Below are 19,658 nucleotides of genomic sequence, written 5' to 3'. Positions count from 1 at the left end.
CATGGATTTATAAGTGAGGAATACTAACTCCATTAGGAATGAGACTCTTTGGAGAAGCCCAAAGCAAAGCGCTTGAGTTCAAAGTGGACAGTATCATACCAAGTCGTGTTCGTCTAACAACATTTTTATAATTAAAATTTAAATATTTTTTTATAACCATTTAATTTTTGGAAATTGTGTTTATCCTTCTACTCAAATTTGATGGGCCTGTCGGTCTCACGCTTATTTAATATTTACTTCGCAATTTGGATTCAGATTTCACAATTCAACTGATGTTGCGACGCCTGCCGCTTCGACATCAACAACTGGGCGTCCCCCCCTATTAGCGCCACCATGTTCTATCGAGGGTAAGTTTTCTCTTCCCCTGATCCCTATTCTTAACTTCTTCCTATTTCTACGATTCTTTTCCCCATAATTCTTGTATTTTCACGCCGATTTGGGGTTCCAATCGCTTCGTTTCTCTCTACTTTCTGTGTATTTCTAAATTGATGAGGATTCCAAGCTTCTTTTCACTAATTATTCTTACGTACCGTGTGTTTTCTTCCTCATTCACTCTGAGTGTTCCGTTCTTTCTTTTATTGGATTAGAATTGTTTATAGGCTTATTTTGTTAATTTCGAATCTCCGATTACGGGTATGATCGTGTATGCGTGGATTTTGTTCTTCTAGGTTCTTATCGCTTTGTAAATGCTTTGCACAACCGGATGCGTAGAGGCAATTTCATGTGATGTATGGATGAACTAGCAAAGCAAAATAAACCCGAAGTTTTAACTTGAAAATTTTGGATATTTTCAGTTTATTGTTTCAGTGACTCTAAGTGGTTGGATGATTAGTTGGCTAGTTTATATGGTTTCGAAGACTGGGTTGTTGAATTGTCATCAATTAGTTTAGGTATTGGGAATGCCTGAGCTTTAATTTTTATTGTCTTAACAATATATGAGACTTGTTTTACAATGGGAAATATGCGCTTGGTTTTTTCACCTGTGGGAAAGAGATTAGATAATGAGGAAAGGGCAAGAAGGCTAAAATAGAAATTCCACTATCAGTGTGAATGAAGAAGGAAGGAAGAATGAATTGAAATCCATAACAAGTGTGTACCCATCTAGAGGAGGCAGAAGAGCATATTCCCCTTGACTTCCTGTACATCCCTAAGGGTATTGACAAAATTTCGAAATCCTGCTAGAAACAGTCGAACCACAATTTTTCTTAGTTCTCGGATTTCTATTATCCATGGCTAGTTTAAATATAATGTCAATAGGAACTGTCTCTAAAATGTTCGCTAAGGATGAGCCACTTTAATTGGCTTTTTAAAATTGACTTCCACCTTGTGTCAATTTCTATTATCAATGGCTTGTGTCAATTTGTATCATTCCAGAGCTTCCTGGTATTTTCAAAAGAGATTTGGGTATTGGCTATGTAATCTATCGTAATTTGGTCCTCATTTTAACGTGACATTGAGTCAAACGAACCAAATTCTCTCTATCACAAGGTCTTTTCTAGTAAATATGATGCTCTCCCCTTGATAAAACTTCCAGCACCCAAATGTTCAACCCTCCAGTGAATTTCAAGAGAGAATTTGGTCTTGGGAGAATTGCTGACCCCGAACCCTGACACTGACACCTTACTTGCGGATTACCCTCACACGTCTATACTACTGTGAGAAACTAATGCAGATAGAGAGCTAGCTGTCAGGATTAAAGACACAATGGCCTGGAACCTGGGTTTTTTAAGACATCTCAAGGATGAGGAAGTCCTAAACTTTTTAGAACTTTTCTAGGAATTTAGCGTATTTAGGCCATTCTGCATGGAAGCCAAGAGAAATTTGGAGCTTGGACATATGTGGAAACATGTCCTGCAAGTTTCTTTTCACCACCTTGTTATCTCATGTCCAGCCATTCAAAAAACTATGGTAAATTGCATTTGGAAGAGAAAGATTACCAAAAAGATTTAACGCTTCTTATGGATACATATTGGAGAGTATTGAACACCTTTGAAAAGTTGCAAGCAAGATTGCAGTCCTCTTTTCTTTTTAATCTTCAAACTGATGGATAATGTGCACAGCCATCTTTTCCTTTGCTCGATTTTGCGCCTAACCACTGGAGCAACACTCTTGATTAAAAGTTTTTTTGATAATCCTGAACTGTGAAAGAGGATGAAATAATCTTTTCGTCAATTATAGCTGTTTGTGTTGATGATCAACTTTAATGTAGTCCTTTGCTGAAGCGTCTGCCATTTTCTGTATTTATTTAGTGTGTTTGGAAAATACTGAAAGTTTACCCACATTTGTTTTACGAGAAACTCAAACTAGCAGGTCTATATTCTTATAGCCAAGGAAATTGTCTGCTAGTTAATAGATGCGTGTAGGAGTATCTCTTCGTTGTCTGCATACCAATGAGTGGGAGAAGTGTGGATATTTTTCTTATATTTGATACATCGATTTTTTTTCTCTCTTGGATGGAATATTGATGAGGTTTCTGTTTTTGTTCGGATTGAAGTTCATTTGCTGATGGTGGTGATGGTCGTGAAATGGGTGCAAAGCGTCAAAGGATAGTTGATCAGGGATCTTCTTATTATGGGACTTCTCCGGGTGCCGGGTTTATGTATAATACAAGTCCTTATGCATATGTTGGTCAGCCACCACCGTTTCCCGTTGTCAGACTACGGGGTCTTCCCTTCGATTGCATGGAAACTGATGTTGCTGAGTTCTTTCATGGTCTGGACATAGTGGACATTATTTTCGTCCACAAGAATGGCAAATTCACAGGGGAAGGTTTTTGTGTTTTGGGTTATCCTCTGCAGGTTGATTTTGCCCTTCAAAGGAATAGGCAAAACATGGGCAGGAGATATGTTGAGATTTTCAGGAGTAATCGACAGGAATACTACAAGGCGGTAGCAAATGAAGTTTTCGATGCCCGGGGTGGTTCGCCAAGAAGAACTGCACCCAGGTCGAAATTAAACGATGAGGTGAAAGACTTCGCCGAACACACAGGTATATTACGTTTGAGAGGACTGCCATATTCAGCAGGCAAGGATGACATACTGGACTTCTTCAAAGGTTTTATCTTATCAGAAGACGTGATTCATCTAACACTGAATTCAGAAGGAAGGCCAAGTGGGGAAGCATTTGTCGAATTCGCAAACGAGCAAGACTCGAAAGCAGCAATGTCCAAGGATAGAATGACACTAGGTAGCCGTTACATAGAGTTGTTCCCGTCATCCCAAGAAGAGCTAGACGAAGCTATCGCCAGAGGACGGTGACACCAGCTATTCTATTCTATTCACTGTGTTTTCTTCAATTACTACGTTGTTTTGGTTTGGTTTTGGAGCAATGAGGTTTATGGAGGAGTTAGAAGTGAATAGGAGCCAAGTTTGGTTGTGTTCTTATGGTGACCATACATTCTCTCTACTTTCCAGGACCATTGTTAGCCAGACTAGCAGGTCGCACGCATCGCTCGGTCTGCATAAATTTGTGAAAAGAATTTGGTTAGAAGGGTTCTCTATATGTATTAATCATTCCTCTGGGTAGACGCTGTAGTTGGTGGCTTATAATCTCCATCATATTTCTGTGTTTAAATTAAAGTTGAAGGGTCGAGTGAGAAAGATGGGCCACTGTATCTGTAGCTAACATTTCATTTGTTTTTTCAAAACTGAAACCTAGACAGATTTTCCTCGGATAGAGTTTAAATTGAAAAGATGAAAATTTGGAAAAGGACATAGGAATTTGGATTAATAATATGTATTTAATTAATATTGTATTAAAAAAATAATAATAATAAAAATAAGTCTCATCATTTATTTATTTATTTATTTATTATTATTATTATCATCTTTTTTATTTTATTTTTAATATGACATCTATCTACAAAAGTAATATTGGCGGCATTAAAAAAATATTTATACCCAATATTTTTTCACGAATAATTAAAGAATTTATATTTTCACCACAGATATTATAATAATAAAATTCACAATTATCCTACATCACCAACACACATTCTTTTAACTGCTTCTTAAAGAGATGCTATAAAGTACAAGATTTTTATTTTAATTTTATTTTTCATTTGATTTTTATTTTTATTTTTATAGAAATAAATAATAAATTATTTACCTAAAAATTGATTCCCAGCGGGCAGCGGGCAGCGGGCAGCCCAAGCCCTAATTTGAACTAATCAAATTAGGAGTAATCCCAAGAAGGGTGCCTAAAAATTTGAACTCTATCTCCCTCCTTTCTCTCTCTCACTGATTATTTGCCTCGGGTAGCGGGCAGCCTACCCTGATTCTCTATGCTTATAATGAGCTCGAGACGAACACGAGCACACTTGTGAATGCGAACCCCCCTTTCCCTTCCTCTCTCTCCTCTTTCTCTCTCTAGGGCTTTGTGGGGGTTTTGAACGCCTATCCTTCTCTTCAATGGGTATCTTCAAAATTCTCTGAAATCCCTTCTGAAAGCTTTAGTCTTTGCAGAACCCCATTTTACAGAACCCTGTTCCTTTACCAATAACACCTTCTATTTTGTTTCCTAACCTTGTTGTTGTTGCTGCTTGTTGGCTGTTGGTTGGTCTTGTTTTTTGTTTTGTTCCGCTTTGTCAAATCCCTCTGCTACTCAATCGACCAATTACCAAATTCCTTCAAAATGGCACCTTCAGGAGCGAAAATGGCGACAAGACCCAGAAGAAATATACGCACCTCCAAGCTGAATAAGAAAATCAAGAAGACAACCACGAAGAAGCCACAGCAGCCACAGAACCAGATTCCGCCGCCACAGAACGACGTCGTTCAATTCCCTGACGACGACGGCGGCGGCTACAGCACGCCAAAAGCAGAGAGATTCAGAATCCCGGAGATTCTGACATGTCCACCGGGGCCGAAGAAGCAAAGACCCATCTCCGATTGTTCCTTCCGGCGATCGCCAATTGCCTTTTTTGCCCCTCCGGAATTAGAGCTCTTCTTCTTCATCGCCCGACCGGACATTTCAGTTTGAAGCTCAAAAACATCATTAATCAAAGCTCGCATGTTCATACAACTTTTACAGACATTTCAATCAAAACCCACTTCTTAATTTTTCTCCTCTTCTTCATTAGATATCAATTTGAATAAGTTTGGGTTTCTTCTTTTTGTGTGTGAATTTCAGGCTAAAATATGTTTGCTCTGTAATATTACCATTAATATAATTTTATTATGAATTATGGACTGTGTTGTGTAGGGTTCGAACCTGTCCCACACCACACAACTTTTGGGGTGTGATAATCTCAATTTTCAATCAGTGGGTCTCTTTAGTTTGAAATGGGTCAATGGTGGCTGCCATTTTCATGCTGCTCTGTTTCTTTCTTTCTTTCTTTCTTTATGGGTTTAGGGTTTTGATAGTAGCCAACCATGGTGACGGTGCAGATTCCAAGAGTGACGGATGAAGAAGATGATGAGAAAGCGAAACGTCGCCGTATTGGCCACCAGAAGGCTGCTGTGACTCAGAGCGCAGGTGCTCTGTTTCCCTTTACTCCATACATTCCACCTGTACACAAGAATTTGAGTGTGACAACACGTCAATACTTCAAAAAAAATTCCCATTTTCCACGTGGAATTTGCATTTTAAAATAAAGTTTAGGTTTTTTTTTTTTTTTTTTAAACTAATTTCTTTTTCTAACGTAATTATAAAATTGTGGAGTGAAAATTTAAAATAGCTATTTTTTAATTAATATATTTTTGCTAAAATGTTTTTATATCATATATTTTAAAAAAAAAATGTTTTAAATAATAATGTACCAAAGGGTATTATTTATTTTATTTTAACTTATTATTATTATTATCATTATTATTCTGAAAAGTATCATTATTATTATTTGTCTGAACTGAAACTAACCTCATCCAAACAGTGTAAGAGAATCCAATGAACTTAACACGTGCGGCTTCCCCGTCGCCCTCTCAAAAACTTTCTTTTTTATTTATTTTTTTCTTCAAATTTCCCTATTTTTCATATTTATTTATAAATAAAAATTAAAAAAAAATTATGACACTATGTAAGCCCCACATGTGTTTTTGGCACAATCTTTTAGAATACAGAGAGAGAATTATTTTAATATTAAAAATTTTATTAGTATTTTTTAAGGGCATTTTTAATTATTTCTTTTAGTAAAATGGTATGAAAATTATATATATATATATATATATATATATATATATATATATATATTAAGTTTAAAAGTATTATTAAAAAAAATTAAAAATTTATAGATATTTTTATTAATTTAACGCTAATAAATCATATAAGAATAAAAATACTGTAAATATCTCAATTGTAAATATCTCAATTGATTAAGATATATACTCTCACCAATATAGAAGTTAATCATATACAAATATTTTATACATATAAAAGAATCGTGTCTTAAATGAAGTAGTCGGCTTTTTAGTGGTCAACCATATAAAATAATAATGTTACCATCCTTAAATTAGCGATTGATAAACCCGATTATATTCCAAAAAACCCCCCAAGAATATATGCACATGTGATTGCGTTGGGAAATGTTTGTATTAGCCTACAAAGTCTAATCTATTTGTTAATTAAATAAGTTGGGTAAATTAATAATTTGAGTTTAATCTACCAATGTTTATGCAATATTTGTAATACAAATTGTAATTAGAATAGAGAGTGTGGATTAATCATCATTAAATAAATTTATTTAGTTGTAAATTATTTATGAACATCTTCTTCTTATATTAACTAAAAGTATCCATCGTATAACTAAGTAAATTTGTCTCATTAATTAATATTATCCGTTTAGAAAAAACTTAAATTTCTATTTTTTTTTTTCCATAAATTGATTTAAATTTAAGATTTAAAATTAATAATGTTTAATGAAATCTCACCTTGGTTAATTTAGAGAATGATGATGGGTTTATAATCAAAAATATTATCTCAATTAGTATGAGATCTTTTCGGAAAGTCGAAAGTAAAGTCTGAAAGCATTGTATCTCTAATGGGCCTCATCTAGTAGTAGCCGCGGCCCACGTTTCATTTTCGTTCTTTCAGCCCATGATTCGACCCTATCCCATATATGGAAGCAAAAATGACTTAAAATTTTATTTGTTTATTTAAAAAATGCATATTACCTTTTTATTTTATTTTCTTTATAAACGTTTCAAAACTCTCAATAAAACAGAGGTCTGCGTAGAGGTCGTCGTCTCCATCGTCGCTTATCATTTTCAAAGCCAAAGTCGTTGCGTTCCATTGTTGTTGAAGCTGAAATTGTCATCGACTAGCAATGAAGGTGATGGTGAGTGCACGAGCGAAACAGGTAAAATTGGCACGAGATATTAGATGCAAGATAAAATTAGGGGTTTTTTTTTTTGTTATAAAGGGACCCATTGGTAATTTCACACATACCACTCTATATGAAAAGTCTTTTATACCCCTATATTTGACTAATTATTGGCAATTTCCCCTATAGATTATCCCAAGAGGTGTGGTTAAAAGAGTAAATTTAATATTTATTGAATCATAACTCAAAGTGACCTTTGGATTACTCCCCATAATTAAGCTGAGGCCTTTGGGGACTTTGCTAGAGCACCCAATCATGATTTCTAGGTACAAAGGCATGCTTATATGAACTCCAATAAACTTCAGCCACTCAAATGACGCCACGTGTCATACATTCAATTATTAACATTCTTTGTTAGTACATCTCATAATTATTATTTTTCCCACTTTCACCCTCATGACATTATTGAATATTTTAATATATCTTGTTTTATAATGTAGCAAAATAATAATAATAATAATAATAATAATAATAATAATAAAATGAATAAATTCCATCTTAGAAATAATGAAGTTATCAAGTTATAAAATTGTCATAATATAATTTTCTTTTAATTTGTTGTTTTATTATTATTATTATTATTTTTTGGAATAAAAAAGAATGAAGTGGCACATAAAATAACTAACCTGATGATAAAATGACCGGCGGGTGATATGAGAGGATTGGCAAGATGAGTAACAACGGTTGAAAACAAAATGCATTAAAAAGATGGGATACGTGGCATGCGCTGCTGTCGATGCTTTAAAGAGGCGGTCCCCACATTTGCGCCAAGCGTTTCCCGGACTTTGCTCGTCAAGTGCGTGTCACGTGGGTCAAAATATATTATCCCATTTCCCTCTTTTTATCCTGAAAAACAAATTTCCCTAACCTCACCCGTCCGTGATATTCCTTAGCTCACGACTCACGTCAACTGGGAACCTGCTTTACCCGGTTTTGCTCGTCTCAACTCAAAGGCGTCGACTTGGAAGAATCTCGTAGTTTGAAACTGGAAGGGGCGGTTGCTGGTGGAAGAGTAGCTGGAACTGAAGTCGGGTCCCGCAGTGGGTGAGGTAACAGTAGCCGTAGCTCTTGAATTTGAGCTGCCAGAAAAGGGTCTTTGTTTTTGCGCTCTAATTAACAGTGCTTTAATAAACTATGAGAATCGCTGAAGAACTTGATTGACTCTTCAATTTCTCTTCATCCCTTTCTGTTTTTCTTTATCTCAGAGATTCCCACCGTCTTCTTCCTGAATCCAGCGCTTCGGATTTCCTCAATTTTCTCTCCAGGTGAGTTCCTCTCTTTCCTCTTAACTTCATTTTGCGAGATTCTGTTTCCCTTCTCTCTTCTTTTCGATACCTAAAATTACTCTAGGGTTTTCTTAATTCGGTTCTTTTCCGTCTCTTCCCTTTGGTTTTTGTTTATGTTCGAGTATTGTTCTCGTTGCATGGAATTGGGCCAGCTTTGCTTTCTGGATTCATGCGACTAGGATATGGAAATTTGGATCACTAGAGTTCACTTGGTTGGTTTTCTTTGTTTAGAGAATAGAGTGGAATTAGGATCTCGATGGGAATTTAGAAGTTATGAGTTCGGGCGATTTTTGCTCATGTTTTTTCAAAAATGAACTCGCGCCGTCGTATTTTGTTGTTTTTGCTATCTATCCCACTTTTTTTTAGCATTGGGTTCTGTTTATTGTCTGCATGTGGGGATTATGGTTCGCGCAATCCTGAATTGCCGAATTCGGATTGTTTGAGTCAACTTGCGGCGCGGTCCTGAAAATTGTTTTTCTGTTTTCTTGTTTACTTTAGATGCCGTGCAAATTAGGTTGGAATGTCAGTCGTCTAGAAAACGAGCTGAATATTGAAGTGAACGTTATCTATATAACTCTTTTAGTTACCCCCTGCCCTTGCATGTGGATCACTGGTATACCCAGCTTAAATGTCAAAGAGAACTTATGTAGAGAGGGGAGAAGATTTTAATTTCAGATACTGAATTATGATTTGATAATTGTCTGGAGCGTTTATGGAGGGTTCATCAATATTATCCTGCAATTGATCTCCACTCAACATTACAGGAATTGGTTTATGTTTTGGATTAAAGATTATGGATGATCTTGGCTTTCTGTTTTTGAGTTTGTTAGATATGCTACACTTGTATCTCTTCAAAATTAAAAGTTTAGGAGTTCCAAGATGTGATTTAGCTGACGTAAATCGAGCATTCACGATTCCAAAATTCTTCAAGCACAAAATAGAAACTTATTTGGTTTCTGTCTTCCGAATCATAGAACCCAACAATTGATGTTAAGTTACCAGCTTAGCTGGGAAGGCCTGAAGATATTAAAGGTGTAGAGCATTTTGCTTTCGTAAGGTCATAAGCTTCATTCAAAAGAATAATGAGCAATGCTCTGTACAGGGATTGGATTAAGTTAAAGCATGCTCTGGGAAAGTTTCTTAGGTTTTTAAACGAACGATGCTTCCTTTTTCCCCGTTTCCTTTTAACATCTTCTTTTCAATTCTTTTATCACAGGGTGACGGCTGGTTCTCTGTTTATCCAACAATTTGTTTTGCATATTATGTGAATTCTAGGCGACTCCATTCTTTTATCTTTTCTAACGTATATATATTTGTTTAGAAGGTATGCAGTCAAAGTCTAAAAGTGTGAATCAAGTGGAATCTGAACCACCGAATATGCAGCAGACTGGTAGTTATTCTGAACCTTGGTGGCGTAGTATTGGGTACAATCCTATCTCTCCGTCAGCAACAGGAGGGAATGTGTCCAATTCACCCTCACTGGAATGTACTAATGGTGCCTCAGAATCTAATGATGGCCAGTCAATGTCAAATGCTGATTTGAATGAAGATGATGATGATGATGACACCACGAAAGAAACACAAGGTATGGCCCTCAACTAGGCATTTTTACTGGCCAAATCATGCTATAGTTCAAAAAAAGGAGTTTATTGTTTTTAGCCTTTCTAGTTGTGAACTGGAATTATTGCACATAATCTTGGAAGCTGAGGATAATTTAACCTTATTGGATTGTTAACGAACATGTTATTATCAAATTCAGCTGCAAGTTATGGGCAAGGTCAGCACAACAATCAGCATGCTGTTTCTACTGCACCTAGAGTGCATGGTGGATGTATCACACAACCTCCTCAGCTTGAACTTGTAGGCCACTCTATTGTAAGCTCCTTGCTATAGTCTTGCTGATTTCCTCCTTACCTTAGAGACATCCTTCTTGCTCTCGGAATCCAGTTTTTGAATATTGAACAAGATTGGTTCTTTGAAACGCATCAGATTTGAGATGCTTTTGAATTTTGTGGAATTACTAGTTTTTGTTGAATCTTTTTCAGGCATGTGCATCAAACCAATATCAGGATCCTTATTATGCTGGACTTATGGCTGCATATGGGCATCAACCTATGGTATGTAGGTTAAAATTATAAAGATCAGGCGATGATATGAATATGCATATATATGTACATCTTACTGGTAATTTTTGCACCATATACACTAATTTTTAGCTCTCTCTCTCTCTCTCTCTCTCTCTCTCTCTCTCTCTATATATATATATATATATATTCTAGCCCTGGGTAATTTTGATGGTACTTTTCCTTTCTGCCTCCTCCACTTTTATGTTTTTTCTTTTGCTTTTACCTTTTCAATTATCCAGGAACTTCATTATGTTCCTTGTCCAGATTTTCACTTTCTCAAACTATCGTAAGTAAAATAACATATGAGTATCTGGTGAACGCGAACTAATTGAAAATTTCCAGTTTTGTGGAAGAGACTCTAGAGTGATTATGCCTGTAAGTTTGCCCCTGACAAGTACTTCATATTGTAGGGTTATCCTCCTTTTATTGGGATGCCACATGCTAGAATGGCTTTGCCCCTTGAGGTGGCACAGGAGCCAGTTTTTGTGAATGCCAAACAGTATCAAGGAATTCTAAGGCGAAGACAAGCACGTGCTAAAGCAGAGGTTGAGAACAAACTGATAAAAGTTAGAAAGGTACGATTGCTATTCAGAATTCAGATAGTTTTCTTTGATGTACTACGGCTTGTCTCTTATATATGTTTTAGGTATCTTGGTATGTGGGAATCTATAACGACTTTCTTAATTGTACTTTATTTTTCTTGAAGTTCATTCTTCCCTATGCTGCAAATTTGATTATAAATATTCGAAGGAGAGAAGTAACATATATAGACTGGAGGTCTACGGAAGGTATACCATAAATGGTATCCGTATATACAGCTGATTCAGATTCAAAGCTTTTAATTTTTGAACTCGGAGCCTTTGTTACATTTCATGTTGAGTGATGTGGTGACCGTGTATGGTCGACTCACTAATTTAAGTAGAATTCGACTGAGGCGAAGCAGGTCTTTCAAAATTTCACGATTTCTTGTTTGTTGTATGTAGTTCTTAATAGTTAGTTCATTACCCGTTGAGACAAATATGGCTTGGCTGACTTAGATTAGTTTTTGAATGCTCTATACTGGCCCGGGTTAGATTTCAAAAATCAAATGTCATTGAGGGTTGGCTGGTTGTTAGTTCTGTATGTTTTCTGAAGTATCTCTAATATTTAGCTTGTGTGTAATGTTGATCAGCCATATCTTCATGAATCTCGTCACCAGCATGCCATGAGACGGGCGAGGGGTACCGGTGGACGTTTTGCCAAGAAAAATGAAGCTAAATCTTTGAGCTCTACTATGAAGAGCAAGGAATCTGGTTCTGGTCAAGCTATATCGTCTAGTTCGTCTGGTTCTGAGGCTGTGCCTGGTGCCTTGGCTGAAACCTGGAATTCCTCCAATAGTCAACAAGAAGCAAGAGCCCAGTTGCATGAGTCATATGAAGCTCGTAGTTATGTGAATGGCAATAGCCATTTTCATAATTACAGTAGCTTCCAAGCTTCTTCATATGCTTTACTCTCTGGCGAGAGAGGTGAAGATGGAGACTGCTCAGGACAGCAACGAGGAAGTATCTCAGAAAATCAGGCCGCACAGAGGCGTCTTGCAATCAAATGAACCACCTGGTTGCGAAAATACGGGGTACCCCTTGGTTATTTGTGGGGCTACGTTCCCTGGCAGTTTTCTGTCAGGCGGCAAATCATTCTTGGCTTTGTTCTTGTGGTTGTTGCTTAAACTAAACGAAAAGGAGATGGATGATATAAGTTAGCCATTTGGACCTTAGTTCTAGTTAAGTCCTTGGAATGCTTTATTCCATCAACCTCCCCAATTCTTACCTTGTGTAAAGAACAGACTCCATAGATTTCAAACAGTGTTCTTTTTAGTTTCAAAACAATGTTGCTATCTCGACTATTATGTACTTGTGAGTGTGTTCAGACTTGAATTGTGATCCATGATTTGGTTGCTAATATGATTCTCTGCTATTATATGAATGCTGATTTCAGCATCGAATGAGCAATCATTTGAACCAATACACAGATTCTTCGACACCACTTTAGGCTCTTACCATTTGCCAAAGGAACTCTCATCTCACGTGTTTGATTCTACTGTCAGGAACTTATCACATGGAGGAACTTATCATATGGAGCAGCATGCTCCATTTTTTAAACGCGTCTACTAAGGAGAGGTTTCCACGCCTTTATAAAGAATGTTTCGTTTTCCTCTCCAACTAATGTGAGATTTTACAATCCAACAAGCATGATAACTTATATGCGGTTCTATATTGCCATGAATCTAGGAACTTTTGCTCGCATTGTATCATTTGATCTACATACCGGAACTGATAACATCCGAGATTATGCAGCTATGTCTCTTATCCTTGGGAGGTCTTCCTCCACTAGCCGGTTTTTGGCACACCACCTGGTGTCTAGCTTTGATACCGTTTGTAATAGCTTAAGCTTTGATACCGTTTGTAATAGCTTAAGCCCACTACTAGTAGATATTGTCCGCTTTGGTCCGTTACATATCACCGTTAGCCTCACTATTTTAAAATGTGTCTATTAGGGAGAGGTTTCTATACTCTTATAAAAAAAGATGATTCGTTTCACTCTCCAACCGAACATTTGATTTACTTTTAGTATCTTAGTCGTTAAACTTGCAACTTTTATTTTTTAAAATGAGGGTCGATATATATATATATATATATAATTTAGCTTCATAATAGAAAAATAATCCCTTTGACCACAATTGTACAATCAAACTAATATTTTATTAAGGGAGAATATTCCGTGTCCCTCATTCTGACGGAGGAATGTTCGTTACAAATCCTTGTCCCAGTTAACTAATATTCATTGTCCCAGGTGGCATCGAGGACAGCCGTATTCCAAACAAGACTAAGCTATACAGGTTGCCAAACACTGCCTCACATCAATAGTTCTTGAGCTTCTTCTAGGTAATGAAATAACATTATCCTGAAAGCGTTCCCATGCGGCTGTGGTTAATCAGCAGCTCTCAGATGCTTTCCCTTCACTCCCTCCTCAATCAAAACCATCGCCCGCCATTGTTAGCCACCAAGAAAAGCTCCCATGTTTTGAAGACAAAGAAATCTCACCCATTTCCTTCCCCTGCTTCTCGTCGCTGTATTGTGTGTTCAAAGGAGACCGACTCACAGCAGTTCGAGGTCGACCCAGACAAGGCCAGGCAGGCCCTTCAAGAGCTCGACCAGCAGCTTCAATCCTTCTCCAAAAAACGAGCCACCCCTCCCAAGAACAAAGGTAATCCCCCAACTTTTCAATCCTAATTCCAAGCAAAATTTGTTGTGCCACTTTTGGATTGAACCGATTAGATGCACATGGTCTTGATTGAATACTGTAATACTTTGAGGAAATGGGTATGATTAGTAATCGTGAAATCATCGAGGGTCGACTAATTAAGGGGTTGATTATGAGTTCATAAGTAACATGGATTTGAAAGTTTATGCTCGAAGTGGACAATAACGTATGATTGTGAAAGTTTGTGTTACTAACATGGGTATCTATAGAACATCCTGTTAGTGGATGAAAGTCCCACATCAGCTCATTTAGGAAATGATTATGGGTTCATAATCAAAGAATACTATCTCCATTTGTATGAGGCCGCTCAAAGTGGACGATATCATACCATTGTGGAGAGTCGTGTTCATCTAATATGGTATCAGAGCCATGCCCTAAACTTAGTCATGCCAATAGAATTCTCAAATGTCGAACAAATGACTCCACAAGAAAATGAGTCGCGGCTCCTCGAAGGCATAGTAAAAGAATGACTAAGACTCCAAAAGACAAGGAGTCGAGCCTCGATTAAGGGGAGACGTACTTTGTTCGAGGGGAAATGTTGGTGGATGAAAGTCCCACATCGATCTTTTGGGGATTGGTACGACATTGAATCATTACTCAACTTGAAAGTTCTTGATTTATGGTAGCTTAGAGCAAGAAGGGTTGTTGGCATTGGTGTGTAAAGAAACTGTTCTTAAGCTGATTTGGAGTGTTTTAAAAAAACAACTTTTGCAGTTGTTGAAGGCACAAAGCTTCCAAGAGATCAAATGAGAGGAGAAATGGCAGAACTTTCAGAGTCCTTTTTAGCAAACTCTGCTGTTGTTCTCTTCATATTCTCCATTTTCTACAATGTGCTGTTCTATGCAGTCATAAAGCCCTCCATTGATACTCCACTGCCAAGCTCAATCAGTTCTGAGACACAATCCACTGAGCCACCAGTCTTGCAGCTGCTACCACCTTCATCTCTGTTCATATCCCCCTCACTTCTTACCTAAATCCTTTACCATTCAAGAAATTATGTTACACAAATTTAACATGGGTGCTGAATTGTACGAAGAAAAAGTTATGAACATATCAAACTTTTTATAATTTAGCTAGTCTTATTCTTAAATGAGAATTCTGTACATTTTTGTTATAGAAATTAAGTGGTTGTAATTAAATTCTTGTAATTTTATTACTGGCCACATAAAAAAAACGTAAAGAAAAAACTAATCTTAAATTACAAGAACAGTCATGATTCAATTCTCAAATTGTTTGGTTAAAATTAGACCGTGAATTACTCGAAAATAACATTTAGTTGACTTGTATATTCGATAAATTTATTTTTTGAAATGTAATGATTATAGTTATAATTTCTTACAAATTAAATTAGGAAAAAAAAAAGGGAGTTTGTGGATTGAAAAGGAGGGAAGGAGGTGGGGGGAGGGGGGAGAAGAGCCTCGTTTTGTCTTCCGTCTTGGTTGAATCCAGGAAGGGAGGAGAGAAATTTTGGAGGAGAAAGTGAATTCTGAAACTCAAGCAATCAATCAACGCCTCATTCACGTTCTTGAGATTCATCTTTCTCCTTCAAATTTCAGATTCAAACGACTTTAATTTCTCCTCCCGGCCAACTTCTCCGGTTATTCCTCCCGACGTTGTCGCGATTCCTGAATTTCAACGGAAATTTCCAGGTCGGTTTTCTGATTTCTTGGCGATTTTTAGGTTTCAATGCGAATAAATTTTCTAGGCCTTTGTGATTGTTATGATCATGAATGGATATCTCTGTGTTAATCCTTTTTTTCTTTTTGTTTATGATTCCTTGGAGTAAGTGCCTGCTTGATTCCGATTATGACATCTTGTGCGATTTTGGATTTGTGTTTAGATGAAATCATCGTATTGATTATCCATCTCAGATTCTCAGCTTGGTTCGTATTGTTTCTGAGAAAAGCTTTGGATCTTAACTTAATATATTTGTTTGATAGGGTTTGAAATCCATTAAAAGGTCGGAGCATTTGAACATTTCTGGATCTTGCCGATGGGTAATTGTTGTGCTACTCCTACTAACACTCCGGCTAAGCCTAAAGGTAGGCACAGGAAGAAGACTAATAAAGTTTCTAACAAGGATGGCAGGAACTATGTGAATGGTATTGGTAGCAAGCTTCAGGTGTTGAAAGATCCAACTGGTCATGACATTTTGGCTCATTATGATCTTGGTCGTGAGCTTGGCCGAGGTGAATTTGGTGTAACGTATTTATGCACGGATACTAATACAGGCGAAAAGTTTGCTTGTAAATCTATATCAAAGAAGAAACTTAGGACTGCTATTGATATTGAGGACGTGCGAAGAGAGGTTCAGATCATGAAGCTTTTGCCTGAGCATTCGAATATTGTTTCGCTGAAGGATACTTACGAGGACGATCAGGCAGTTCATATTGTGATGAAACTGTGCGAGGGCGGGGAGTTGTTTGACCGTATTGTTGCAAGGGGACATTACACAGAGCGTGCAGCGGCTGTTGTTATGCGAACAATCGTTGAAGTCGTTCAGGTGAAAAGAAAATGTTGATTAGCTTTTAAACATGTACTAATCTCTTGCCATATTTATGTTGATTTTGACACTTTTGTTCTAAGAAGTACATGCATTTTATGTTATAGGTTTGTCATAAACATGGAGTGATGCATCGTGATCTCAAACCAGAGAATTTTCTTTTCGAAAATAAGAAGGAATCGTCCCCATTGAAGGCAATTGATTTTGGACTGTCTATCACTTTTAAACCAGGTATTACGGATTGTATTCAATTGACATGTGAGTCTCATATGATAACAGCCTAAGTCCACTGCTAGCAGATATTGTCTTTTTCGGCTTTCCCTTTCGGGCTTCCCCTTCCAGACGCGTTTTAGAAACCTTAGAGGGGAAGCCTGAAAAGGAAAGCCTAAAGAGGACAATATCATTGTGAGATCCCACATCGGTTGGAGAGAGAACGCAACCTTCTTTATAAGGGTGTGGAAACATCTTTCTAGAAGACGCGTTTTAGAACCGTGTGGCAGAGGACGATACGTAATGAGCCAAAGTGGACAATATCTACTAGCTTTGTGCTTGGGCTGTTAGACATATTATCGTTTTGTTGTGCATTCTTGTTTTGTTTGTGTCATGAACATTAATGTTTCCATTTAATTAGGTGAACAATTCAATGAAATAGTAGGAAGTCCTTATTACATGGCCCCAGAGGTCCTGAAAAGGAACTATGGTCCAGAAGTTGATGTTTGGAGTGCCGGGGTTATCCTCTATATTTTACTCTGTGGCATCCCACCCTTTTGGGCAGGTTTGAATTTTGTTCTCTACAGCCACTTCATGCCTGGAAACAACAGTGAATCCATCCCACCATTAGTGTAGTTTTTGTTATTCTTTTTCAGATTTCCTCCTCATGAGTTGCATTCCAATTTTCATGTAGAAACTGAACAGGGTGTAGCACAGGCAATTATTCGCTCGGTCATTGATTTCAGGAGAGACCCATGGCCAAAAGTCTCTGAAAATGCAAAGGATCTTGTAAGAAAAATGCTCGATCCTGATCCCAGGCGACGCCTTACTGCCCAGGAAGTTCTAGGTATATCGTGCGTGCTGGTTTCACATGCATCATTCTGAGGTCTGGTTCTTGTAGTTCAGAATTTGCATACAATACCTGAAATATCACCATCGCTTTGTGCAGCCCACCCTTGGTTACAAAATGCTAAGAGGGCTCCAAATGTTCCATTAGGCGAGACAGTGAAAGCAAGGCTCAAGCAATTTTCTGTCATGAACAAGTTCAAGAAACGAGCTCTAAGGGTAATCACAGAAGTTCTTGAATAGATTACTTGAGTTATCAATGACATTGCATTTGATTATCGTCCTCAGGTGATCGCCGAGCATTTATCGGTGGAGGAAGTTGCTGGCATAAAGGAGGCATTCGATATGATGGACGTCGAGAAGAGGGGCAAGATAAATCTGGAGGAGCTGAAAAGTGGATTGCAAAAGCTTGGACAACATATTCCAGAAACAGATCTTCAGATACTAATGGAAGCTGTATGTACAATTCTCTGTTTTGTAGTACTTTAGTATCATCCTTCAATAAGTGTAGATATAGAGGCCAATGCTCTTTAGAAAGAAGTCGAAAAACGAAGCATGATTAGTCTTATCTTACGAAACTTGCACTTGTCAGTCTGTCCTGAGAAGTAGTAATCTGTGAGATCCCTCGTCGGATAGGGGAAAAGTATTCTTTATAAGGGTGTGGAAACCTCTCCATAGCATACGCTTTTTAAAACTGTAAGGCTGATGGCATTACACGGACACTTTTAAAACCGTGAAGCTGACAACGATACGTAACGGGCCAAAGCGGATAATATCTGCTAGCGGTGAGCTTGAGCTAGACACAGTTACTGACTCAACTTTTGCTTGAACAGGCTGGAATGCATGATGATGGAACTCTAAACTACGGAGAGTTTGTTGCAGTTTCAATCCATCTCAGAAGAATGGCAAATGACGAGCACCTACATAAAGCTTTTGCATTCTTTGATCAAAATCAGAGTGGTTTCATCGAGATTGACGAGCTTCATGCTGTGCTAAACGATGAAGACGAAACGGATAGCGAGGATGTCATCAGTGCCATAATGCACGACGTTGACACCGATAAGGTCAGCATTGCCATTGTGTTTCGAAATAGCTGAAACGAGTTCAGCCCCTCCATAGATATTGATATAGATGTTCTTCCAACCCTTTTTTTGATTCTTGTTTGTAGGACGGGTGCATAAGCTATGAAGAATTTGTAGCGATGATGAAGGCGGGAACCGATTGGAGAAAAGCATCGAGACAATATTCACGAGAAAGATTCAACAATCTGAGCTTAAAGTTGTTCAGAGAAGGATCATTGAATCTTATTAGTAGCTAAGGTAGAGATGAAGGGTGTGAAAGGATGAACTCATTCAACTGATATTTGAAGAATGCAAGAAAGAATATACAAATATATTTATGTTGGGTTTTCTGCTATTCTTTTTTTATGGTAATTATTAATATTATTACACTATCATTTGATAATATCGAGAATTTCCCATTTTGAGCTTCCATTTGTGAAAGTAGAGAGATAACACTTTCTGGGATCTTGTTGCCAACCTCCATTAATGACGACTTTCAAGTTCATAACCTTTAGAGAGAAAGAAAGAGACATAAAAGTTCTTTCCTTATTTTCTGCAAACATGGCTTTGATGTTGAAATTCTTCTGTTCAAAAACAGAAGATCACAGAAGCATTCTTTCATCATATATGTAGAGAGATAAATGTGTGAATTGTGATGATGAAGAATCATGATGATCGGATCTAAGTTTTAATTTGCAGTTGAAATGGTGTTTGTTCAAGTGTTATGATCAATGACAGAAAAAAAATGTGTAAAATTAGGCTTGATGAATCGAAAAACAGAGAGATTCATGGCAGGCTGCCACCTGTCACGGCGGCCGCTACCAACTCTCGTCGCCCTTGCCTACTGTATATCAACCTTCACATTCTCGATCTCGAAGTTGGCGTTCGAGCTCTCGTTAGCGTAGCTGCCAGAAGTGGAGGTCTTGGCGACAATGAGACATCATATCCATTCGAGAATAACGGCGATACATAACGGACCAAAGTAGACAATGTTTGTTAGCGGTGGGCTTG

General features: G+C 37.5%; 4 protein-coding genes across 6 annotated transcripts; all 4 read left to right on the top strand.

Moving 5' to 3' along the window:
- Positions 1-249: 249 nt before the first annotated feature.
- LOC111796194 (uncharacterized) lies at positions 250-3,673 on the top strand. Its single transcript, XM_023678935.2, has 2 exons — positions 250-347; positions 2,495-3,673. Exons 1-2 carry the CDS (start codon positions 334-336, stop codon positions 3,255-3,257), a joined length of 777 nt encoding a protein of 258 aa, XP_023534703.2. The 5' UTR covers positions 250-333; the 3' UTR covers positions 3,258-3,673.
- A 4,617-nt stretch (positions 3,674-8,290) lies between these two features.
- Positions 8,291-12,689, top strand: LOC111795591 (nuclear transcription factor Y subunit A-1). Of its 3 annotated transcripts, none has more exons than XM_087124366.1 (6): positions 8,291-8,580; positions 9,923-10,186; positions 10,361-10,461; positions 10,647-10,718; positions 11,138-11,302; positions 11,899-12,689. In XM_087124366.1, the coding sequence occupies exons 2-6, from the start codon at positions 9,928-9,930 to the stop codon at positions 12,313-12,315; spliced, it is 1,014 nt and encodes a 337-aa protein (XP_086980492.1). In that variant the 5' UTR covers positions 8,291-8,580; positions 9,923-9,927; the 3' UTR covers positions 12,316-12,689. The 3 variants fall into 3 exon arrangements, with proteins under 3 accessions (XP_086980492.1, XP_023533873.2, XP_023533872.2); XM_023678105.2 differs by having other exon boundaries at positions 8,293-8,580; positions 9,926-10,186; positions 10,361-10,476; XM_023678104.2 differs by having other exon boundaries at positions 8,297-8,580; positions 10,361-10,476.
- Positions 12,690-13,644: 955 nt separating this feature from the next.
- Positions 13,645-15,117, top strand: LOC111795475 (uncharacterized). The gene is made up of 2 exons (XM_023677924.2): positions 13,645-13,970; positions 14,742-15,117. Exons 1-2 carry the CDS (start codon positions 13,682-13,684, stop codon positions 14,999-15,001), a joined length of 549 nt encoding a protein of 182 aa, XP_023533692.2. The 5' UTR covers positions 13,645-13,681; the 3' UTR covers positions 15,002-15,117.
- A 305-nt stretch (positions 15,118-15,422) lies between these two features.
- LOC111795474 (calcium-dependent protein kinase 8) lies at positions 15,423-19,620 on the top strand. Its single transcript, XM_087123905.1, is given in 10 exon segments — positions 15,423-15,676; positions 15,968-16,530; positions 16,638-16,761; positions 17,162-17,305; positions 17,435-17,587; positions 17,690-17,805; positions 17,875-18,042; positions 18,420-18,650; positions 18,755-18,905; positions 19,526-19,620. Coding segments are annotated over 9 exon segments (1,692 nt in total). The 5' UTR covers positions 15,423-15,676; positions 15,968-16,020.
- The last annotated feature ends 38 nt before the right edge of the window (positions 19,621-19,658 follow it).

The sequence above is a fragment of the Cucurbita pepo genome, chromosome 5, assembly GCF_057944985.1.
Source record: "Cucurbita pepo subsp. pepo isolate OVF chromosome 5, ASM5794498v1, whole genome shotgun sequence".
NCBI classification, from domain to species: Eukaryota; Viridiplantae; Streptophyta; class Magnoliopsida; order Cucurbitales; family Cucurbitaceae; genus Cucurbita; species Cucurbita pepo.
Note: the sequence above shows the minus strand (reverse complement) of the source record. Positions and strands in the feature narration are given on the sequence as shown.

Coding starts and splice junctions, on each gene's coding strand:
- LOC111795591 (XM_023678105.2), top strand. CDS start 9,928: ATGCAGTCAAAGTCTAAAAGTGTGAATCAAGTGGAATCTGAACCACCG. Junction 10,719..11,137: donor CATATGGGCATCAACCTATG/GTATGTAGGTTA, acceptor TTCATATTGTAG/GGTTATCCTCCTTTTATTGG. Junction 11,303..11,898: donor AACTGATAAAAGTTAGAAAG/GTACGATTGCTA, acceptor AATGTTGATCAG/CCATATCTTCATGAATCTCG.
- LOC111795475 (XM_023677924.2), top strand. CDS start 13,682: ATGCGGCTGTGGTTAATCAGCAGCTCTCAGATGCTTTCCCTTCACTCC. Junction 13,971..14,741: donor CACCCCTCCCAAGAACAAAG/GTAATCCCCCAA, acceptor CAACTTTTGCAG/TTGTTGAAGGCACAAAGCTT.